General features: G+C 40.1%; 1 protein-coding gene and 2 long non-coding RNA genes across 3 annotated transcripts; 2 read left to right on the top strand and 1 right to left on the bottom strand.

Annotated features, from left to right (window-relative positions):
• Positions 1 to 781: 781 nt before the first annotated feature.
• LOC119084757 lies at positions 782 to 18,290 on the bottom strand. Its single transcript, XR_005089137.1, has 3 exons — positions 18,107 to 18,290; positions 15,099 to 15,102; positions 782 to 792 (listed from the first exon to the last, which is right to left on the bottom strand). It is a non-coding gene; the product is annotated as an uncharacterized LOC119084757 (long non-coding RNA).
• Positions 1,503 to 17,779, top strand: LOC119084758. The gene is made up of 3 exons (XR_005089138.1): positions 1,503 to 1,513; positions 7,967 to 7,970; positions 17,640 to 17,779. It is a non-coding gene; the product is annotated as an uncharacterized LOC119084758 (long non-coding RNA).
• Positions 4,255 to 4,786, top strand: LOC119084756. The gene is made up of 3 exons (XM_037194823.1): positions 4,255 to 4,327; positions 4,402 to 4,615; positions 4,678 to 4,786. Exons 1-3 carry the CDS (start codon positions 4,258 to 4,260, stop codon positions 4,757 to 4,759), a joined length of 366 nt encoding a protein of 121 aa, XP_037050718.1. The 5' UTR covers positions 4,255 to 4,257; the 3' UTR covers positions 4,760 to 4,786.
• Positions 18,291 to 21,051: the final 2,761 nt, after the last annotated feature.

Genomic DNA, 21,051 nt, shown 5'->3' with positions numbered 1-21,051 from the left:
AGAAGCATCAGCCACTAGTCCATCCAAGCTAACTCGAATACGGATCAGATTATGGTCACTAACACCCCATTCAGGCTGCACAGACCATTCATACCCGAACCTACCGCCAGCTTCGTTTACCAGTGTCACGTCAATGTCGCTAGAGCCATTCGGCCCACTAAACGTGTACCACTCCGAGGGTTCATTGATAACAATCATTCTGCCTTCGAGTATCCATTCCTCGAGCAGCAGACCATTCGCTTCATTCAGCCTTCCCCTTCCCAAGTTCTCACCCTTACTGAACCAGAGGGGGGAAACGGCATTTGCGTCCATCCCCATGATCATATAGGTATTACCACACTTCACACGCACACATTCCATGTATTGCAGATATGGTCCTAGGGCAGTACCAAATCTACAATACACGGACACAACGTACATGCAACATGTGGCACCTTTGATCAACACACACACACCGTACTCATCGGTACAGTCCTCAATGACAAGCACATCAGCTTCAGGGTCGTTTATCACAATCGCACTGATTCCAATACCACCGTTAACTATTTTACTAGTAACCACCCTGAAGCTAGACGGCAGTCCTCTTACCTCCCCACGCAAAACGTACGGTTCCTGAATCATAGCCACCCGAATGCGCTCCTCACTCATTTTCATACCAAGCTCAACCATCGCAACGTATGACTTACCACAGTTCAGCTGAACGATCTGTGGAAAGTCAGCCATTACCCAATTACACGATTCCGCCGACGCTCACACTCCCTAATGTAGCACGGACACCTTATCGACGAAACTCTATGTCCAGTGGCCGGAAGCCCCCGGAGCATGCAGTTACGACAACTCGCCAGGCCCGGACAAGCCGCCACCGCATGGCCAGATTCTCCACAGTTGTGGCACAATCTGCCCAGCGTACAGCGAGCCAGCATGTGCCCGAAACTACCACATCCATAACATTGCGGCACGCTATCATGTTCACGCACACGGTAACTCATCCATCCTTCATACACTCTTCCTTCACTCAGCAGACGGTCGCGCACCTTCTTGGGCGCGTCGATAATGACGTCTACACTGTCGAATCCGTGCCTAATTTTCCCCACCACCCTAATTTGCTTCAGCTCCGCATTACCCACCCCCCGGAGATTCCCACCCAGAGTCTGACCGATTTCCTCGTCAGTCTTGTCAGACGGCATGCCACAAATGAGCAAGTGCGGTGCGCTCAACTTCGCCTTCTTGATCTTCGCAACGTCAGCGCGAGTTGAGGCTATCACTGCCACTCCCCCATCTTTAAGTGGGCGCATCGACTTAACCTTAACCGGTCCAATTTCCTTCCCCATTGCCACAACCTGCTTACGCAATTCAACCGCCGACGCACGGTCGCCTGACGCAGCACTTCGTACAACCACAGCGTACGTCGGGGGGCTGGGCAAAGGTTTGGCCGGCCGCGTCACGGTGACTCGCTCGGCAACTTGCGTATCGCGGCGCACGGCGCGATTCACCCCCTCGAGTTTTCCCTCAAGTTGGGCGATCGCCAACGATTGCCGGACCACAATTGCGTCATAAGCAGCGATGAAATCAAGAATCTCCTTTCCCACGCTCTTTGTCACCCTGTCGGTAAACGCAAGCACACGTGCCCGTTCGGACAGTGCATGCGCCGCATCAGCAAATTCTCCCGCCAGTCCCTCACCTTTCCCGACAACCACCTTATCCCCATTAACGTCAACGTCCACGTCCGAATTACCGTCACTTTCATTGTCTCCGTCGTTTCCCGAAACTTCCCCTTTACGTTCATCGGCAGCGCGAGCCACACTCGTCGCTGACCCATCACGTGACGACGTCTGCTTTTCCCCCTCAACTCTCACCTTCTTCTTGGGATTCCTACGGGCACTCGGCGGGCTATTTTGTATAACCCGCTTCTCTCCCGTACTCGGATCCACTTCCATTCACACAGTCGCTCAATCCACAAATATACCAAGAATAATCAAAATATTCAACACTCACCGCTGTTATGTCACAATTCCTTTGCACTTTTCCGCAAATACTCACTGAATTTACACTACAATCACTCAAAAATTATTCAAACACTTTATCCTCACTATACACACTTCTCACTATATGCACTCCGACTCTTATCGTCGTTTCTTTACACACTGCCTTTCCGATTTTTCGCTCGTATAAAATACGTCCGTTCGGTTTCGCTGCTAAAGAAGACCACCTAAAACACGACCTAGAGGTAGACCACCAGAGAGATGGAGTAATGGTATAAAGAGAATTGCAGGCGAAAATTGGCAACAAGTGGCAACTAATCGTTCGGAATGGAAAAGAATTGGGGAGGCCTACGTCCAGCAGTGGACAGAAACAGGCTGAAAAAGAAGAAGAAGAAGAAGAAGGGATATATAGATAAAAAGTAGAATTTTCGTGTGAATTTTGTTGATCCAAGGCGCAGCCGAGGTCAATAAACACACGAAAACGAGACTTTTCATCTTTTTTTCCCGAGTTATGTAATGAATTTTACATGCTTTGGGCGTCGTAACTAGTGCTTGAAACATGAAAAGTACCGTTTTCGACGCATGTAGCATGTAAAATACATATAGTACACACAAAAAAAAAACATTCTAAATTGCTTACTGCCTTTGCGATCAAGTCAGATGTGATCTAAACTGTTCTTTCAGAATTTTGATTGACGCTACCTGGTACTTCTTTAACTGCTTGGACACGCGAAGTATATAGTGCCACCACAAGCAGATAATGGGAACTAACTACTTGTATGTCAATAGAGTGTTCCATTTCGGAGATGGTTCAAGTTTGTCCCACGGCATCTTCATATAAAAAATACCGAAAGTGAACACGTAACTCATTTTTTGTATGATGTCCCACGGCATAAAAGTGAACTATATCCGAAATAGAACGTCCTATGCCAATCGACAAAATCAAAATTGAAATTGAATTCGTTGGTTCAATTGAATGTGGGAAGTGTGTAGGATCTAAAAGAAATGAATCCCACAACCGTAGTCATAATATAATTGGGCACCTGTATTTCGTTACATTTCGAAAAAGGATGCATTCCCTAACATGATGTAGCAATGCAGTTTTTAAACACTGATGTATATGTAGTGAACACAACCTATTTTACGATTTTCTACTTTCTATCAATAAATAATTTATAGACTGATCCTTTTACGAAATGTATCGAAACTATGTTTTCCCTGAAGGCACTGGTAATCTTGAGATCTCAATCTCAACTCACCTTGAGATTGAAGTAATCTTGAGCTGAGATTGAGATCTCAAGAAAACCTTGAGTTGAGTTGAGCTAACATATTCCACATCTCTCTTTTACACATAAATTTTATAATGTCGCCGTTTCTGAAACGACGACTTCCTGAAGAAATGTTGATATGAAACAGCAACTTCAGAAAAATATTTTGTCGCAATTTCTTCAGGAAGTCGCCGCTTCTTCTCGCTGTTTCTTCAATAATCCACCGTTTTGTCTCAAAAGTGAACGTTTCTGAAAGAAACGACGACTTCATGAAGAAACGGCGACTTCCTGAAGAAACGGCTAGAAGAAACGGCGATTTCCTGAAGAGACGGCGACTTCCAGAAGAAATGACGACTTCCAGAAGAAATGACGACTTCCTGAAGAAATGGCGAATTCTCAACACAGCTGTGATTTATTTCAAACAAATTCAATACATCTACGCAACATAACGAAACCCGAAAGTAGTGATCTGTGCCTGCAACAGCAATCACGAAGATAATACACTGGTGTTTTTATGTTGGCGGACATGTTTTTACTCCACAGTACTGCAGAATGTAGACAACATAACAAACTCAAAATTCACAGAATTTCCGCCATTTTGGAATGGAAAGTTTTTTATGTTTGTCATGTTGCATCGCCATGTTTCTTTTGTTTAAATCAGTCCAGTTTTAGACATCAACGATACAAGTCGTTGACAAGTTCCATTTGAGGTTAAATAATTGCAGTGAAATTAAAATGACGTCGATTACAGATGTAAGTGTGGTATTACAACGAATTGTGGTTTGTGCACGCAATTAATCTCAATTAATCTGTTGGCGAGCGTTGGCACGAGTCACAGTTCGGTACACAAGAATTACGCAAAATTTTCTCACGCAATCCAACTTTACAGGAACGAGGCACGAAATTTCTATCGTTTGACGATGAAATATCAAAAAGAAGCTGAAAATGCGGACGATCTTCAGAGCAGATTGGTTCTACAAACATTAGTTGAATACAACGTTGCAGAGATGGATCGTTGCAATTGCTTCGCAGTGTCCCTATTGTTGGAACATAACGTCTACACAAGGGATGGTAAAGGTAAGTGCTTCTGAATTGATTTTTTTTGTTTTCGTTTCTTTATGCAACAAAATTTCTTTTCATTTTTCCCACAGAATTTTTTGACATGCATGGACTACAGGTCGCTGAAGTTGCTAGTTGCCTCGACATGTTACTGGACGGTCGTGTGAGTCAGCTTCGGGAGGTGGTCGACCACAGTCAGGCGTGGCAACATTTATACTTGATCACCGGTCGGGGAAAACACAGCCGATATGGTGTGCCGCAAATAAAGAACGCAACCGTCGATCATTTAACGAAACGGGGACTATGGTAAAAAAAACTAATTTATTCTCGTAATCTCGGAACCATTTGACCAACGTTTGTTCCATTAGTTTCAGGTCAGATGACAGGAATGATGGCTGCTTGATTGTTTGGATCGACAAAGAGTTGGCCTTATCTTCAGAGCTGCATTGAGCATTCGTTTGGTTAGCTTTTCATGTTGGAAAACGTGTCAACGTCAGAAGCAACAGTTCGACCACTTCGGTTTGTGGTAACACAATCATCAAGGATTGTCATTGAATTATGTAGAATCAAGTTGCCTCCGCTTTTGTATAAATATGAGATTGCAGAATAAAAGATATTCATTCCAATTGTGGATGTCGAACTGACAACAAACTGTTTCATTTCCTCCACAAATTGGTGACCCCGACTTTGAACATTTACTTGTAAGCCTCGAGTCCGCAATATTATCTTATGATAACAAATTGCTAAAAACTTTGATTTTATTTTTACAATAGGTTACTTCCAACAACGGTTAAGCCGAATAAAATGAACCGAACACTAACCGATGTCATCCATAGAACCGTAACCACAACTTATTTTTATTTGTTATTTTGACAATTGCATCGTCAATAATGCTGAGGTTATGACTCTATCGATGACGGTTTGACATTTCATTTCACCTTGGAAGAAACCTTTTCAATCAAACTTTTAGAACAAACGTTATTGTTTCACCGTCCAGATCAGATAGCTGTGGTAACAAAAACTAAAAACCCTTCTCACCCATCTATTGAGTTTACTCATTGAGTTTTACCGTTTACCACTGGATTTTTGTTTACAATTATTGGTGAAAATTAAATTAATTTTTACTTGTTTTTCCTGTGATTATCTTAACTGAATAAGAGGCATAGAGTGCAAAATAAGTGTTTTTGGCTGTGTTAGGTCTAAATATGTTAAAAAATATTGGAAAATTTGCAACTTTCTTAGCCACTGGATCAAGTGCAGAGCTGTTAAATTTACGTATTCCACGCGAAAATATTATTTGAAATTATGAGATGAAGTTTATTTTCGATAAAAAACACAATCATCTTTGTTTTGCACGTTTTGCACCAAGAAAAAACTTGTATCGACCAAAGCGTTTTGAATATACAAGCTCATTTAGCTAGATATTTTCTCAACCGGTCAGCTATTGCCCGTACTTAAGATAGATTTGAAAAAATAAATAATTTTCTTTGTTTTTAATTATTTTTTTTCGTGTAAGTTTCACATATTAGCGGACGGCTAGCAATCGCTAGTAGCGACCGCTAATATCATTCCTATTAGCGAAATCATTTAGCGACGCTAACATTTTTTAAAATTAGCGTTAGCGTTAGCGTCGCTAAAAAAAGTCATTAGCGAGTACAACCTTGCCTGTAACTCACCTGACAGCTTTGAAGCTCTGATCAGATCCCTCCACCATAATAAGCGTGCGTTCTGTTTGAATGACTCAAGCAATGGTACAAGCTCGTGGTGGAATCAAAAAGTAGATTGGAGTCGACGCAAAGTTTCTGCGTACACTAAGTACAGAGGTAATGTACAAGACTAGAAAAAAAGGAGAGTTTCGAGCGCCGCAGGCGAACTTTCACAAATCTAGCATGGTTTCCAAGTGAGTGAACGGACTGAAAATAGTTGAAAAAAGTTAGAAATCGAGGAAATAGTTGCTCACTTTTTCACATGTTGAAATTAGTTGTAAAAAGTGGGAAGTTAAGTCAAGTATTAGAAAAGGTTTTTGTCTAGTTTTCCTTTCGCCCTCTCGCTCGTCAGTCGCCATTTATATAAATAACTAACACATTAACGCTGAATTAAGTTGAAAAGCCGTAAACCAGCAAACTTTAATTATAAACTCCTTAGGCTAAACACTTACTGCAAGTGAAATATTATTATTATATTCGTAGTTTGTATTTTTTTGAATAATAAAGTTCGTTAAGTTAAAAAGTGGGAAAAGTGAGTGCGTGGAATCCCTGCAGCTTGTTGCCAAACTAGACACTGATACTACGGCTGTCAGTAAAAAATCCGGCCGCAAATTTTAGATTCTTAAAAATTGATTAATTAATGAGTTCACAGAATCATATCGTCAAAAGCTTAAAACTCATTTTTCCGATCTTTCTCTAAATGATGAAAAACCTTCTACCTTAATACGTAAGGTGCAAGACAAATCTTGTAATAAAGTAAACCGTTGCAACGCCAAGTAATCATGGCTATCTATGAAATCTTAGACAAAACAGCGATCCCTGTTTGGTTTCATTGGTTTAGCTGGTAGACAAACTGGTGTATCTGGTGGATGAACAATAATCGTCGCATCAGACTTCTTCTCGTCGATCGGACAACAAATGTTATCGTTTTTTGCGCTAAATTACGACTCAACGAGAACGAACGAAAAGAAAGGAACGAAGACATCCCACCACCCGCATCCATGCGTCCATGTATAAATTCATTGGTTTATTTTACTTATCGAATTTATTGCTTATAATCTTTGGCTACAATTTTGAGTGTTCACCGATCAACGGTTATATAAAAAAAGAGAAGGAAGCCCAGTAAAGCAACCGCTTATATGCTATTTGCTTATATGCTAACAATTAAATTACTTATTGTGTTTCTCATTTACAGACCAACCCAACAATAAAACTCATCCAAAAAATTGGTCGCAAATTGATCGAAACTTCAGGTGACAACAGATCAAGACATTTTTTCATACAAAGATTATCTCTTGATATTCAAAGAGGAAATTACGAATGTATTTTAGGCACCCTTCCAAAATCAGACAGTTTAAATGAAATTTTTTATATTTAATTATGTGACAAACGATTGTAACTTATAAAATTTAAATGTTAAAATAAACCCTATAAAGTGGGAAAAAAAACTAACCCATAGATCACGCTGATCGCGCATATGTTCCTTCGTTAAGCTATAATAATAGTCCCAGTATGAATATGAAAGTTGCGCGGGCTTCGAAGTGAATGTTATACAGTACTCGCCTTGAAATACTTCGTTACGACCTGGCGTTTCCCTTACTAAGCTTCTAACAGCACCGGTGACTGTAGTAAAAACGATCCGTTTGTAGATGTATGTGTTTACTGTTCTCAAGTCGAATGAGAGCTTTAATAGTAGGTTACAGTGCACCCTGCGAAAATGATTCATTACATGGGGGAACAATTTTGAGATACGAGCAACTCACAAGTGTGTGTTTAAGCGCCAAGGTTTGAAAACTGTTATTTTGACAAGGGTAGAGTTTGCATATCCGAGCCGAAGGCGAGGTATGTAACTACCCGCGTCAAAATAACAGTTTTCAAACCGAGGCGCTTAAACACACACGCGTGAGTTGCGAGTTTCAAAATTGTTCCACCATGTAATGAATCATTGCAGCAGGGTGCACTGTATTCTATTTTATTGCTTGCCCATGCGAAAATTGATTCTTACATATCAATTTCTATAAATAGCAACAAAAGCTGATTTGAAAACAACTATATCTGTAGACAAAATCAACAAAACAAATAGAAATTTTTTCGGCACTATAAAACCAGTACACAGCCGAAATCGGCTCATACTTCTTCATAAAATATCCCGAAAATATTGGTATTGGTACAGCAGTACCAACCGTACCGAAAGTGATCGAAGTGATCACACCATAGCAGGTGCCATGTTGTCATTGAATTGTTATTCCGTACCATGATAATACATTCTAAGCAATGATTTTGTTGTTTTTGTTATTTAGACGAAAAAGTTTGCAGTGAAGTAAAATGAATTGTGTCTAAAATTAATCAATGTGTAAAGTGTTTTCGAATTTAAGTGAAAAATACGCAACTAAAAGTGCTCGCTATGTGTGTTCATAACAAACATTGAAATTATTGCTAGAACAAAGATGGGTGACGCTTTCAGTTTTGTGATTTTTCTTTTTATGAATTGAAATTCTTTTGCCACACTGAACTCTCGCCACTGCAAAATAATTGTCCAAAAACACAAAACATCAATAATTATTCCCGTCTTCACGTTAAAAAGCATAAAATATTTCAGATGACGCATTCACCTTCATATGGCTGCACCCGACGAAAACTGATTTTACATGAATGACTCGAGCACCCTGCGAAAATAGAGATTCCCTGACGAAAGTGTCACGCAAATATCCCTCAGTGAATCGACCATTTTCGTGGGGGACAAATTGATATGTATGAATCAATTTTCGCATGTGGCAAGCAATAAAATTCTATAAACAATGAGATCGGCAGTAGGGAATGCATTTACCGTCGATTTTGAAAAACCGGGAAACGGGAAAAACTGTAAATGAGAAAAAATTTCCCGGGAAATGAATAGTACATTCTGTACTCGTTTAGACATTTTTTTGGATGAGTTGGGAGTTTGTAACTTGCACCGATGACAAATGCTTTTATCCTACCCCTACTAAGTGGCTTATTGTGCTCGCGAAGCCCTTCAGAAATGAGTTTACCGTTCCTTTATTTGCATTTTTCAGGATGATAAAGAATTTCATATCTACATATTTCAACAGAAATATCGGAAATCGATCGTGTGAACTAGTTTCAAAATTGAGTAACACGATCTTCTAAACTTCGAATTCTGTAGACTTTAAAGAACATCAATTTCAGAGTTGCAAACTTAAGGCTAAGTACAAATGATATATTTTGCGTTGCTCAGATCGATAATTATGCTGCATTTTCTTTTGTTTGGACTGTGGTGAAAATTCAATTCTATTCAACACCGCCAAAGACTGTCCCAAGCCAGTTTGAAAAAGAGTGGAGGGAATGAAGTTTAACGAGGACGTAGCAGTAGATAAGATAGGATTAGATAGATCAATCTTAAGGTTGAATGAATCGTGAGCTGGAAGCCGAAAGAATTGGGGTTAAGGGACCAACGTTGAGGTGAAACAACACGATCAGGAAGCCAAAGGATAGAACGATCCCAGAATTCTTATTAGCTACTAGGTTAAGCTTTTAAAGGACGAATAACCTTTTGCTCAGATAGGTTCAAAAGAATGGGCAAAGCTTTATGGAAAAGAATGTTCAAAGAGAGTAACACTACCCCGTCGGGCACTGTGCACTTTGATAGGCACTGTGGTCCCGGAACGTGCAGAAATGTGCGGGTCAGAGCTCGAGGATTACCGGGGGCGAGCAAAGTAAAGCTTTCATACTCACCAACCCGCAGTAGCAAGCGTGGTGTTTTAATGCTAAAAACCTTCAAACGAAGCCATAACGAATTATACATTGCCACATATAATGCCAGAACATTGTCGTCAAGACAAAAAATGCAAGAAATGGAAGAAGAGCTAGAAAAGATAAAATGGGATGTTGTGGGAGTGAGCGAAGTGAGAAAACCTGGAGAGGAATTCCTGAAATTACAATCAGGGCATACATTCTTCTACCGAGGAAGTGACAGTCAGATGCTGATGCACGGTGTCGGATTGTTCATAAACAAGCGGTGGTCGGATCGCATAATTCACACGAAAAGCATATCCGATCGAGTGATATACGTAAGCCTGAAGATAAATAACAGATACAGTGTCAAATTAATTCAGGTTTACGCACCCACGTCCACACATGATGACGAAGAAGTAGAAAGATTCTATGAAGATGTCGAGAAAGCTCTGGACGAAAACCCTTCACATTACCAATATCTAATCGGTGATTTCAATGCGAAGCTGGGAAAACGAGAAGAAGACTCCGAAGTTTCTGTTGGTAGTTTTAGCAACGACCAAAGAAATGAGCGTGGAAATACTTTACTCAACTTCTTACAGCAACACAATTTGTACGCAATGAATTCATTTTATGCAGGAAAGCCTCAACGGAAATGGACTTGGGCTAGTGCAGATGGTGTAACGAAAAATGAGATCGATTACATCATAACTGGCTGTAAGTCAACCGTTAAGAACGTTACGGTCCTAAACAATTTTTCAACCGGTAGTGATCACCGAATGGTTCGTGCAAGAGTCACGTTAAATACCAGATTTCAAAGATCACAACTAGTTCAGAAAAGTGAAAGGATTGACGTACAACGGCTTTACACACAAAATGAAGAATTTGCTACGAAAATGACTGCCGAATTAGATAACGTCAACAATCAATGTGAAACATTGGACGAATTGAATACCAAAATCGTCGATACAATAATGGGTTTCATGAAATCCAAATGCAAATCCGTCCAAGGGAAAGAATCAAAACTCAGCAGAGAAACATTAGACCTGATCGCAAGCAGAGCAGAGTTGGTAAAAAACGGAGGACGAGATTCGGTGGAATACCGGAACCTGTCTACAAGTATCAACAGAGCAAGGAGATCAGATGAAAGAAAATATAATGTCCAATTGGCTCAAAACATAATTGAAGCTAACTGCAATATGAAAGTAATACGGAGAAAAATGACAAACGCCAAAAAAGAAATCTTCAAATTACGAGACAAAACAGGAACGATCCAAACGGATCGAAATGCGATATTAAACATTGCAACAGAATTTTATGAGAATTTGTTTTCTTCAGCAAGACAGAGCCCAACGGAAGAAACCGAAGATAGACCAATAATAAGAAACGTGGGATCGGAGGATATGCCCGACATAACTGTTGATGAAGTCAAAGCTGCAGTAGCCGAGATGAAAAACAAAAAGTCTCCCGGAGAAGATGGTGTTCCAGTGGAAGCCATTAAACTAGGTGGAGACTCATTATTAAAGGCAATCACGGCTTTGTTTAATCAATGTCTCCAATGGGAAGAAGTACCAGAAGCCTGGGAAAATGCGGTAATTACATTGCTGCATAAAAAAGGAGATATAACAAAGCTGGAAAATTACCGACCCATAAGCCTATTGTCAACACTCTACAAGTTGTTTATGAAAATCATTACGAAGAGGAACACTAACAAGTTCGACTTCTACCAACCTGTTGAACAAGCTGCTTTCAGATCTGGTTTCAGCACAAACGACCATTTGCAGGTGATGAGAACGCTTATTGAGAAGTGTCGTGAATACAACATCGACATAGTCTTGCTATTCATAGACTTCGAAAAAGCTTTCGATTCAGTGGAAACATGGTCGATATTGGACGCATTAGACGAATGTAGAGTAGACTCAAGGTACTCCAACACAATTCGATATGTGTACAAAAATGCTACTTCATGTATAAAACTTCATAAGAGCACGGAGAAATTCAGAATTGGCCGAGGTGTAAGGCAGGGTGACACCATTTCACCGAAATTATTCACGGCGATTCTGCAGAGTATTTTTAGGAAGTTAAACTGGAGTAAAATGGGAATAAAGATAAATGGAGAGTACCTGAGCAATCTCCGCTTCGCTGATGACATTGTACCGATAGCAGCGAATCTAGGTCAGGCTCAGCTTATGCTACAACAGTTAAGTGAAGAGGCGAGCAAAGTTGGCCTCAAGATGAACTTATCGAAAACAAAAGTCATGACCAACATCGGGGACGATAGAGAAATCAAAATTGGTGACACTGTCATTGAACGAGTCGACAGCTATGTATATCTAGGACATAAACTGAAGTTAGGTCTGGACAACCAAACTGCAGAAATAAGACGTAGGATTGGTCTTGCATGGGCAGCGTTCGGAAAACTCAGACTAATTTTCAAAAGCAAAATGAATAATAGTCTGAAACGCAAAGTTTTCGACACTTGTGTCCTTCCAGTGCTCACTTATGGAGCGGAAACGTTAACTTTAACAAAAGCATCCGAAGATAAATTGAGAGTGACACAAAGAGCCATGGAACGGAGTATGCTTGGAATAACACTCAGAGACAGAATGACGAATCAATGGATTCGACAACAAACCAAGGTCGTTGATGTCATGGAAAGAATAGCATCTCTGAAATGGAGCTGGGCGGGACATATTGCAAGAAGGACAGACGAACGTTGGACCAAAAAGATCATGAACTGGCGACCATATAAAAGACGAGCTATAGGTAGACCACCAGAGAGATGGACAAACGGAATTAAGAATATTGCAGGTACAAACTGGCAGCAAATGGCAATGGATCGTACGAAATGGAAAGAAGTTGGAGAGGCCTACATCCAGCAGTGGATAGAAACAGGCTGAAAAAGAAGAAGAAGAAGAAGAAAATTCAATTACAATAGAAATTACAGCATGATTGTCCAGCTCAGCAACGCAAAATAAACTGATCCTTTTTTCTCAGTCTAGGGCTGATCTTGAGGTGCAATTTACGATGAAAATGTGATGAAAATGTTCACAACGAGTTCAAATCAGATGTAATGCTGTAATGCAACTAGAAGAATAATTCAATTCAAGGTATTATTGCAAAGGAAAAATGTAAAAATCATTCAATTTTTGCAGGTCGGTTAACCGGTAAATGAAAAAAAAATCCCGGGAAATGGTAAACCGGTTAACCGGTTTTTCCCGGTTTTTAATTTCCCGGTCACATTCCCTAATCGGCAGGAATTACAACTAATTCTTCATTTACTGACAATCGTTACAATTAATTTACGAATAGTATTTGCCTATACTTCTTCTTCTTCTTCTTTTTCAGCCTGTTTCTATCCACTGCTGGATGTAGGCCTCTCCAACTTCTTTCCATTTCGTACGATCCATTGCCATTTGCTGCCAGTTTGTACCTGCAATATTCTTAATTCCGTTTGTCCATCTCTCGTCCTTTATATGGTCGCCAGTTCATGATCTTTTTGGTCCAACGTTCGTCTGTCCTTCTTGCAATATGTCCCGCCCAGCTCCATTTCAGAGATGCTATTCTTTCCATGACATCAACGACCCTGGTTTGTTGTCGAATCCATTGATTCGTCATTCTGTCTCTGAGTGTTATTCCAAGCATACTCCGTTCCATGGCTCTTTGTGTCACTCTCAATTTATCTTCGGATGCTTTTGTTAAAGTTAACGTTTCCGCTCCATAAGTGAGCACTGGAAGGACACAAGTGTCGAAGACTTTGCGTTTCAGACTATTATTCATTTTGCTTTTGAAAATTAGTCCGAGTTTTCCGAACGCTGCCCATGCAAGACCAATCCTACGTCTTATTTCTGCAGTTTGGTTGTCCAGACCTAACTTCAGTTTATGTCCTAGATATACATAGCTGTCGACTCGTTCAATGACAGTGTCACCAATTTTTATTTCTCTATCGTCCCCGATGTTGGTCATGACTTTTGTTTTCGATAAGTTCATCTTGAGGCCAACTTTGCTCGCCTCTTCACTTAACTGTTGTAGCATAAGCTGAGCCTGACCTAGATTCGCTGCTATCGGTACAATGTCATCAGCGAAGCGGAGATTGCTCAGGTACTCTCCATTTATATTTATTCCCATTTTACTGAATTACAATTACAATTCTGAATTTCTCCGTGCTCCTATGAAGTTTTATACATGAAGTAGCATTTTTGTACACATATCGAATTGTGTTGGAGTACCTTGAGTCTACTCTACATTCGTCTTATGCGTCCAATATCGACCATGTTTCCACTGAATCGAAAGCTTTTTCGAAGTCTATGAATAGCAAGACTATGTCGATGTTGTATTCACGACACTTCTCAATAAGCGTTCTCATCACCTGCAAATGGTCGTTTGTGCTGAAACCAGATCTGAAAGCAGCTTGTTCAACAGGTTGGTAGAAGTCGAACTTGTTAGTGTTCCTCTTCGTAATGATTTTCATAAACAACTTGTAGAGTGTTGACAATAGGCTTATGGGTCGGTAATTTTCCAGCTTTGTTATGTCTCCTTTTTTATGCAGCAATGTAATTACCGCATTTTCCCAGGCTTCTGGTACTTCTTCCCATTGGAGACATTGATTAAACAAAGCCGTGATTGCCTTTAATAAGGAGTCTCCACCTAGTTTAATGGCTTCCACTGGAACACCATCTTCTCCGGGAGACTTTTTGTTTTTCATCTTGGCTACTGCAGCTTTGACTTCATCAACAGTTATGTCGGGCATATCCTCCGATCCCACGTTTCTTATTATTGGTCTATCTTCGGTTTCTTCCGTTGGGCTCTGTCTTGCTGAAGAAAACAAATTCTCATAAAATTCTGTTGCAATGTTTAATGTCACATTTCGATCCGTTTGGATCGTTCCTGTTTTGTCTCGTAATTTGAAGATTTCTTTTTTGGCGTTTGTCATTTTTCTCCGTAGGACTTTCATATTGCAGTTAGCTTCAATTATGTTTTGAGCCAATTGGACATTATATTTTCTTTCATCTGATCTCCTTGCTTTGTTGATACTTTTAGACAGGTTCCGGTATTCCACCGAATCTCGTCCTCCGTTTTTTACCAACTCTGCTCTGCTTGCGATCAGGTCTAATGTTTCTCTGTTGAGTTTCGATTCTTTCCCTTGGACGGATTTGCATTTGGATTTCATGAAACCCATTATTGTATCGACGATTTTGGTATTCAATTCGTCCAATGTTTCACATTGATTGTTGACGTTATCTAATTCGGCAGTCATTTTCGTAGCAAATTCTTCATTTTGTGTGTAAAGCCGTTGTACGTCAATCCTTTCACTTTTTTGAACTAGTTGTGATCTTTGAAATCTGGTATTTAACGTGACTCTTGCACGAACCATTCGGTGATCACTTCCTGTTGAAAAATTGTTTAGGACCGTAACGTTCTTAACGGTTGACTTACAGCCAGTTATGATGTAATCGATCTCATTTTTCGTTACACCATCTGCACTAGCCCAAGTCCATTTCCGTTGAGGCTTTCCTGCAAAAAATGAATTCATTGCGTACAAATTGTGTTGCTGTAAGAAGTTGAGTAAAGTATTTCCACGCTCATTTCTTTGGTCGTTGCTAAAACTACCAACAGAAACTTCGGAGTCTTCTTCTCGTTTTCCCAGCTTCGCATTGAAATCACCGATTAGATATTGGTAATGTGATGGGTTTTCGTCCAGAGCTTTCTCGACATCTTCATAGAATCTTTCTACTTCTTCGTCATCATGGGTGGACGTGGGTGCGTAAACCTGAATTAATTTGACACTGTATCTGTTATTTATCTTCAGGCTTACGTATATCACTCGATCGGATATGCTTTTCGGGTGAATTATGCGATCCGACCACCGCTTGTTTATGAACAATCCGACACCGTGCATCAGCATCTGACTGTCACTTCCTCGGTAAAAGAATGTATGCCCTGATTGTAATTTCAGGCATTCCTCTCCAGGTTTTCTCACTTCGCTCACTCCCACAACATCCCATTTTATCTTTTCTAGCTCTTCTTCCATTTCTTGCATTTTTTGTCTTGACGAAGCTAAACTCATGTATTTGATATTTCAAACAGTTTTTTTTTGGTAATCACACCAATACAATGCATCATACCTGTCCACAAAGACTAACCACGGGCCAATATTTATCGGGCTCATATTCGGGTATTAATTTTTCTGGTGAGCATAGTGTAGACGACCAAAACTTTTCAGACGTAAAATTTTCACAAATGACACGCATTAGAAAAATCAAAGTTTGTTGTTAAATATCATGAGTTTTACATAAGATTTACTTAGGCTACCTAAGTCGAAACCGAAACAGTTGTGGACAAAAACTTTTTAGAAAACTAACAGGAATCCGGCGGGCGCTGAAGATTTTTTTCTGAAACTGACATGAAGCCGTTGCGCGGACGAGGTTTTTTTTTGTTTAAAAGTAGCCTTAGCTTTCGTGGGACGGCACAAAAATTTAGTCCACGCAAGCCTATGCGCTAATGTATAGCCATTAGGATGTAGCGGTTTTTACAAAATGTCTAAGTTCTGTTGAGACTCAGCCGGAAGTCCACTCAACTGGTCCGTCTGGTTATTTTATGGAAGAAAAAAAATGTAAAACTGTCAAGCAGATTCAGATCCGGGCTTAGCACAAATGATCATTTGCAGGTGATGAGAACACTGATTGAGAAATGCAAGGAAAACAAGATTCCCATAATCTTGATATTCAAAGACTATGAAAAGCGTTTGATTCGGTCGAAACGTGGTCAATATTGGAGTCATTGGACGAATGTAGAGTGGACTCGAGGTATTCCAACACGATCAAGTATGTGTATGAAAATGCTACGTCGTGCATAAAGTTACATGAAAACACGGCTAATTTCAAAATAGGAAGAGGTGTAAGACAAGGAGACACAATCTCACCGAAATTGTTTACATTAACTCTAGAAAGTATTTAAAAAAAATTGGATTGGAGTCGGATGGGAATAAACATTAACGGAAAATACTTGAGTCATCTACGATTCGCAGATGATATTGGTTTGATAGCAACGGACCTGGGACCAAGAACAAGTCAAGTTACAACAGCTGAACGAAGAATCGGGCAAAGTCGGTCTCTATCGAAGTCAACAATCATGACAAACATCGCTGATGACAGTCGACAACTATGTGTATCTTGGCCACAAGTTAAAACTTGGTCTAGACAATCAAACAGCAGAGGTCAAAAGAAGGATTGGTACTGCATGGGCAGATTCGGAAAACTTAGGATGATTTTTAAAAGCAAAATGAACACAAATGTGTCCTACCGGTGCTGACGTATGGAGCAGAAACGTTAACACTAACGAAAGCATCGGAAAACAAGCTCAGAGTAGCACAAAGAGTAATGGAACGGAGTATGCTTGGGATTTCGCTTAGAGATAAAATGACGAATCAGTGAATTCGGCAACAAACGAAAGTCTAAGACGTGATGGAAAGGATAGAATCTCTGTTGAATCCAGTGCAAAAGGCTACCAGCCGATTGCATAAATTCTACTCCGGTCACTCTACTAGTTCTACTACTATACTGGTGGGATATTCTCCCCAGCTCGAAAGCGCCAGTAGGACTACTATTGAAAACAAACACTCATTTAGGGCATGTTGCCCGTTCAAGCTCTGTATTTGTTCTGAATTTATTTCGGTACAATACAACGTATTTATAGGCCAATGCTAGGCTACTTGACAATTTTAATTTAATTTGCACCCTTTGATTATTTATATTTGTAGAGTGAAAACACTCTACGTTCAGGATTCAACAATCTGTGAAGTGGAATTGGGCAGGACACATTGCGAGAATGACAGACGAACGTTGGACCAGAGCCTCAATGAACTGGAGACCACCAATGACACGACCATTGGGCAGACCACCAGAAAGATGGACGAACTCGATCAAGCGAATGGTGGGGACGAACTGGCAGCAAATGGCAATGGATCGTTCAGAAATGGAAGACAAAAGGGGAGGCCTACATCCATCAGTGGATATCAACAGGCCTGATTAAGAAGAAGAAGAAAGAAAAATAGTGTTAAAAAACCAACTAAAATATAACATTTGAAGATTTATCTTTCAAGGCATTCAAAACGAAAATCACTGCTACCCCAATAGCCCCTAGCGTCAACTTGGGAGTTTAAGGCCCGTCATTGAGAAATGACATGACAGTTTCCCGAAAATGTATGGAAAATTTTATCACAAAAATTCACCGAAAAAATTCAAAGAAACTCACCTATTACGCTTTCAATATTCGGGCATTGTCTCTTTAGGTCGCCAAGGCATATTTGAACACTAAACACTTTTTACTCGATGCAAAAACACAGAAAATATTTCGATACAACTGTGACACTCTGCTATTATAAGTACTGGAATAAATGTTTGCTGTATTCAATTCGGCGGTAAAATATTTTCTTTCAAAAAGTGACGGACATTTTATAAAAATCATCAAACAGTTGACAAAAGGTAGCGTATAAAATTAATAATGTTCACCGACCGTTTTTTAAAGTTTTACAAAAGTTCAGCGGACATTCTTTCAACGATAAGAGTATTTATTACATTTGTACCTTTCGTAAGACTGCAAAGAGCGTAAATAAATGTTCGTTCAGATTTCACAATTCTTTAGTAAGCTAACAAGACTTCGCTAAGTCTAATTATGCCACCTCTTTGAATAAAAATATCGGCTGAGTTCTTATAATTCTCCGCTGAGCTTTAACAAATCTCCGCTGAGCTCTAATAATTTTTCGCTGAGCTTTCACAAACCTTCGCTGAAATAATTCAGCGGAGATCTACCACAGCTAAGTGGAGTTTTATTAAATCATAGCGAACACCGCCAAAGACTGTCCCAAGCCAGTTTGAAAAGAGTGGAGGGAATGAAGTTAACGAGGACGTAGCAGTAATAAGATAGGATTAGATAGATCAATCTTAAGGTTGAATGAATCGTGAGCTGGAAGCCGAAAGAATTGGGGTTAAGGGACCAACGTTGAGGTGAACAACACGATCAGGAAGCCAAAGGATAGAACGATCCCAGAATTCTTATTAGCTACTAGGTTAAGCTTTAAAGGACGAATAACCTTTGCTCAGATAGGTTCAAAAGAATGGGCAAAGCTTTATGGAAAAGAATGTTCAAAAGAGTAACACCCCCGTCGGGCACTGTGCACTTTGATAGGCACGGTTCCCGGAACGTGCAGAAATGTGCGGGTCAGAGCTCGAGGATTACCGGGGGCGAGCAAGTAAAGCTTTCATACTCACCAACCCGCAGTAGCAAGCGTGGTGTTTTAATGCTAAAACCTTCAAACGAAGCCATAACGAATTATACATTGCCACATATAATGCCAGAACATTGTCGTCAAGACAAAATGCAAGAAATGGAAGAAGAGCTAGAAAAGATAAAATGGGATGTTGTGGGAGTGCGAAGTGAGAAAACCTGGAGAGGAATGCCTGAAATTACAATCAGGGCATACATTCTTCTACCGAGGAAGTGACAGTCAGATGCTGATGCACGGTGTCATTGTTCATAAACAAGCGGTGGTGGATCGCATAATTCACGAAAAGCATATCCGATCGAGTGATATACGTAAGCCTGAAGATAAATAACAGATACAGTGTCAAATTAATTCAGGTTTACGCACCCACGTCACCTGATGACGAAGAAGTAGAAAGATTCTATGAAGATGTCGAGAAAGCTCTGGACGAAAACCCTTCACATTACCAATATCTAATCGGTGATTTCAATGCGAAGCTGGGAAAACGAGAAGAAGACTCCGAAGTTTCTGTTGGTAGTTTTAGCAACGACCAAAGAAATGAGCGTGGAAATACTTTACTCAACTTCTTACAGCAACACAATTTGTACGCAATGAATTCATTTTTGCAGGAAAGCCTCAACGGAAATGGACTTGGGCTAGTGCAGATGGTGTAACGAAAATGAGATCGATTACATCATAACTGGCTGTAAGTCAACCGTTAAGAACGTTACGGTCCTAAACAATTTTTCAACGGTAGTGATCACCGAATGGTTCGTGCAAGAGTCACGTTAAATACCAGATTTCAAAGATCACAACTAGTTCAGAAAAGTGAAAGGATTGACGTACAACGGCTTTACACAAAATGAAGAATTTGCTACGAAAATGACTGCCGAATTAGATAACGTCAACAATCAATGTGAAACATTGGACGAATTGAATACCAAAATCGTCGATACAATAATGGGTTTCATGAAATCCAAATGCAAATCCGTCCAAGGGAAAGAATCAAAACTCAGCAGAGAACTGATCGCAAGCAGAGCAGAGTTGGTAAAAACGGAGGACGAGATTCGGTGGAATACCGGAACCTGTCTAAAAGTATCAACAAAGCAAGGAGATCAGATGAAAGAAAATAATGTCCAATTGGCTCAAACATAATTGAAGCTAACTGCAATATGAAAGTCCTACGGAAAAATGACAAACGCCAAAAAGAAATCTTCAAATTACGAGACAAAACAGGAACGATCCAAACGGATCGAAATGCGATATTAAACATTGCAACAGAATTTTATGAGAATTTGTTTCTTCAGCAAGACAGAGTCCAACGGAAGAAACCGAAGATAGACCAATAATAAGAAACGTGGGATCGGAGATATGCCCGACATAACTGTTGATGAAGTCAAGCCGCAGTAGCCGAGATGAAAAACAAAAAGTCTCCCGGAGAATGGTGTTCCAGTGGAAGCCATTAAACTAGGTGGAGACTCCTTATTAAAGGCAATCACGGCTTTGTTTAATCAATGTCTCCAATGGGAAGAAGTACCAGAAGCCTGGGAAAATGCGGTAATTACATTGCTGCATAAAAGGAGACATAACAAAGCTGGAAAATTACCGACCCATAAGCCTATTGTCAACACTCTACAAGTTGTTTATGAAAATCATTACGAAGAGGAACACTAACAAGTTCGACTTCTACCAACCTGTTGAACAAGCTGCTTTCAGATCTGGTTTCAGCACAAACGACCATTTGCAGGTGATGAGAACGCTTATTGAGAAGTGTCGTGAATACAACATCGACATAGTTCATAGACTTCGAAAAGCTTTCGATTCAGTGGAAACATGGTCGATATTGGACGCATTAGACGAATGTAGAGTAGACTCAAGGTACTCCAACACAATTCGATATGTGTACAAAATGCTACTTCATGTATAAAACTTCATAAGAGCACGGAAAATTCAGAATTGGCCGAGGTGTAAGGCAGGTGACACCATTTCACCGAAATTATTCACGGCGATTCTGCAGAGTTTTAGGAAGTTAAACTGGAGTAATA

The sequence above is a fragment of the Bradysia coprophila genome, unplaced genomic scaffold (assembly GCF_014529535.1).
Source record: "Bradysia coprophila strain Holo2 unplaced genomic scaffold, BU_Bcop_v1 contig_93, whole genome shotgun sequence".
NCBI lineage: Eukaryota > Metazoa > Arthropoda > Insecta > Diptera > Sciaridae > Bradysia > Bradysia coprophila.
The sequence above is the reverse complement of the archived record's forward strand: the minus strand, read 5'-3'. Positions and strand labels throughout refer to the sequence as shown.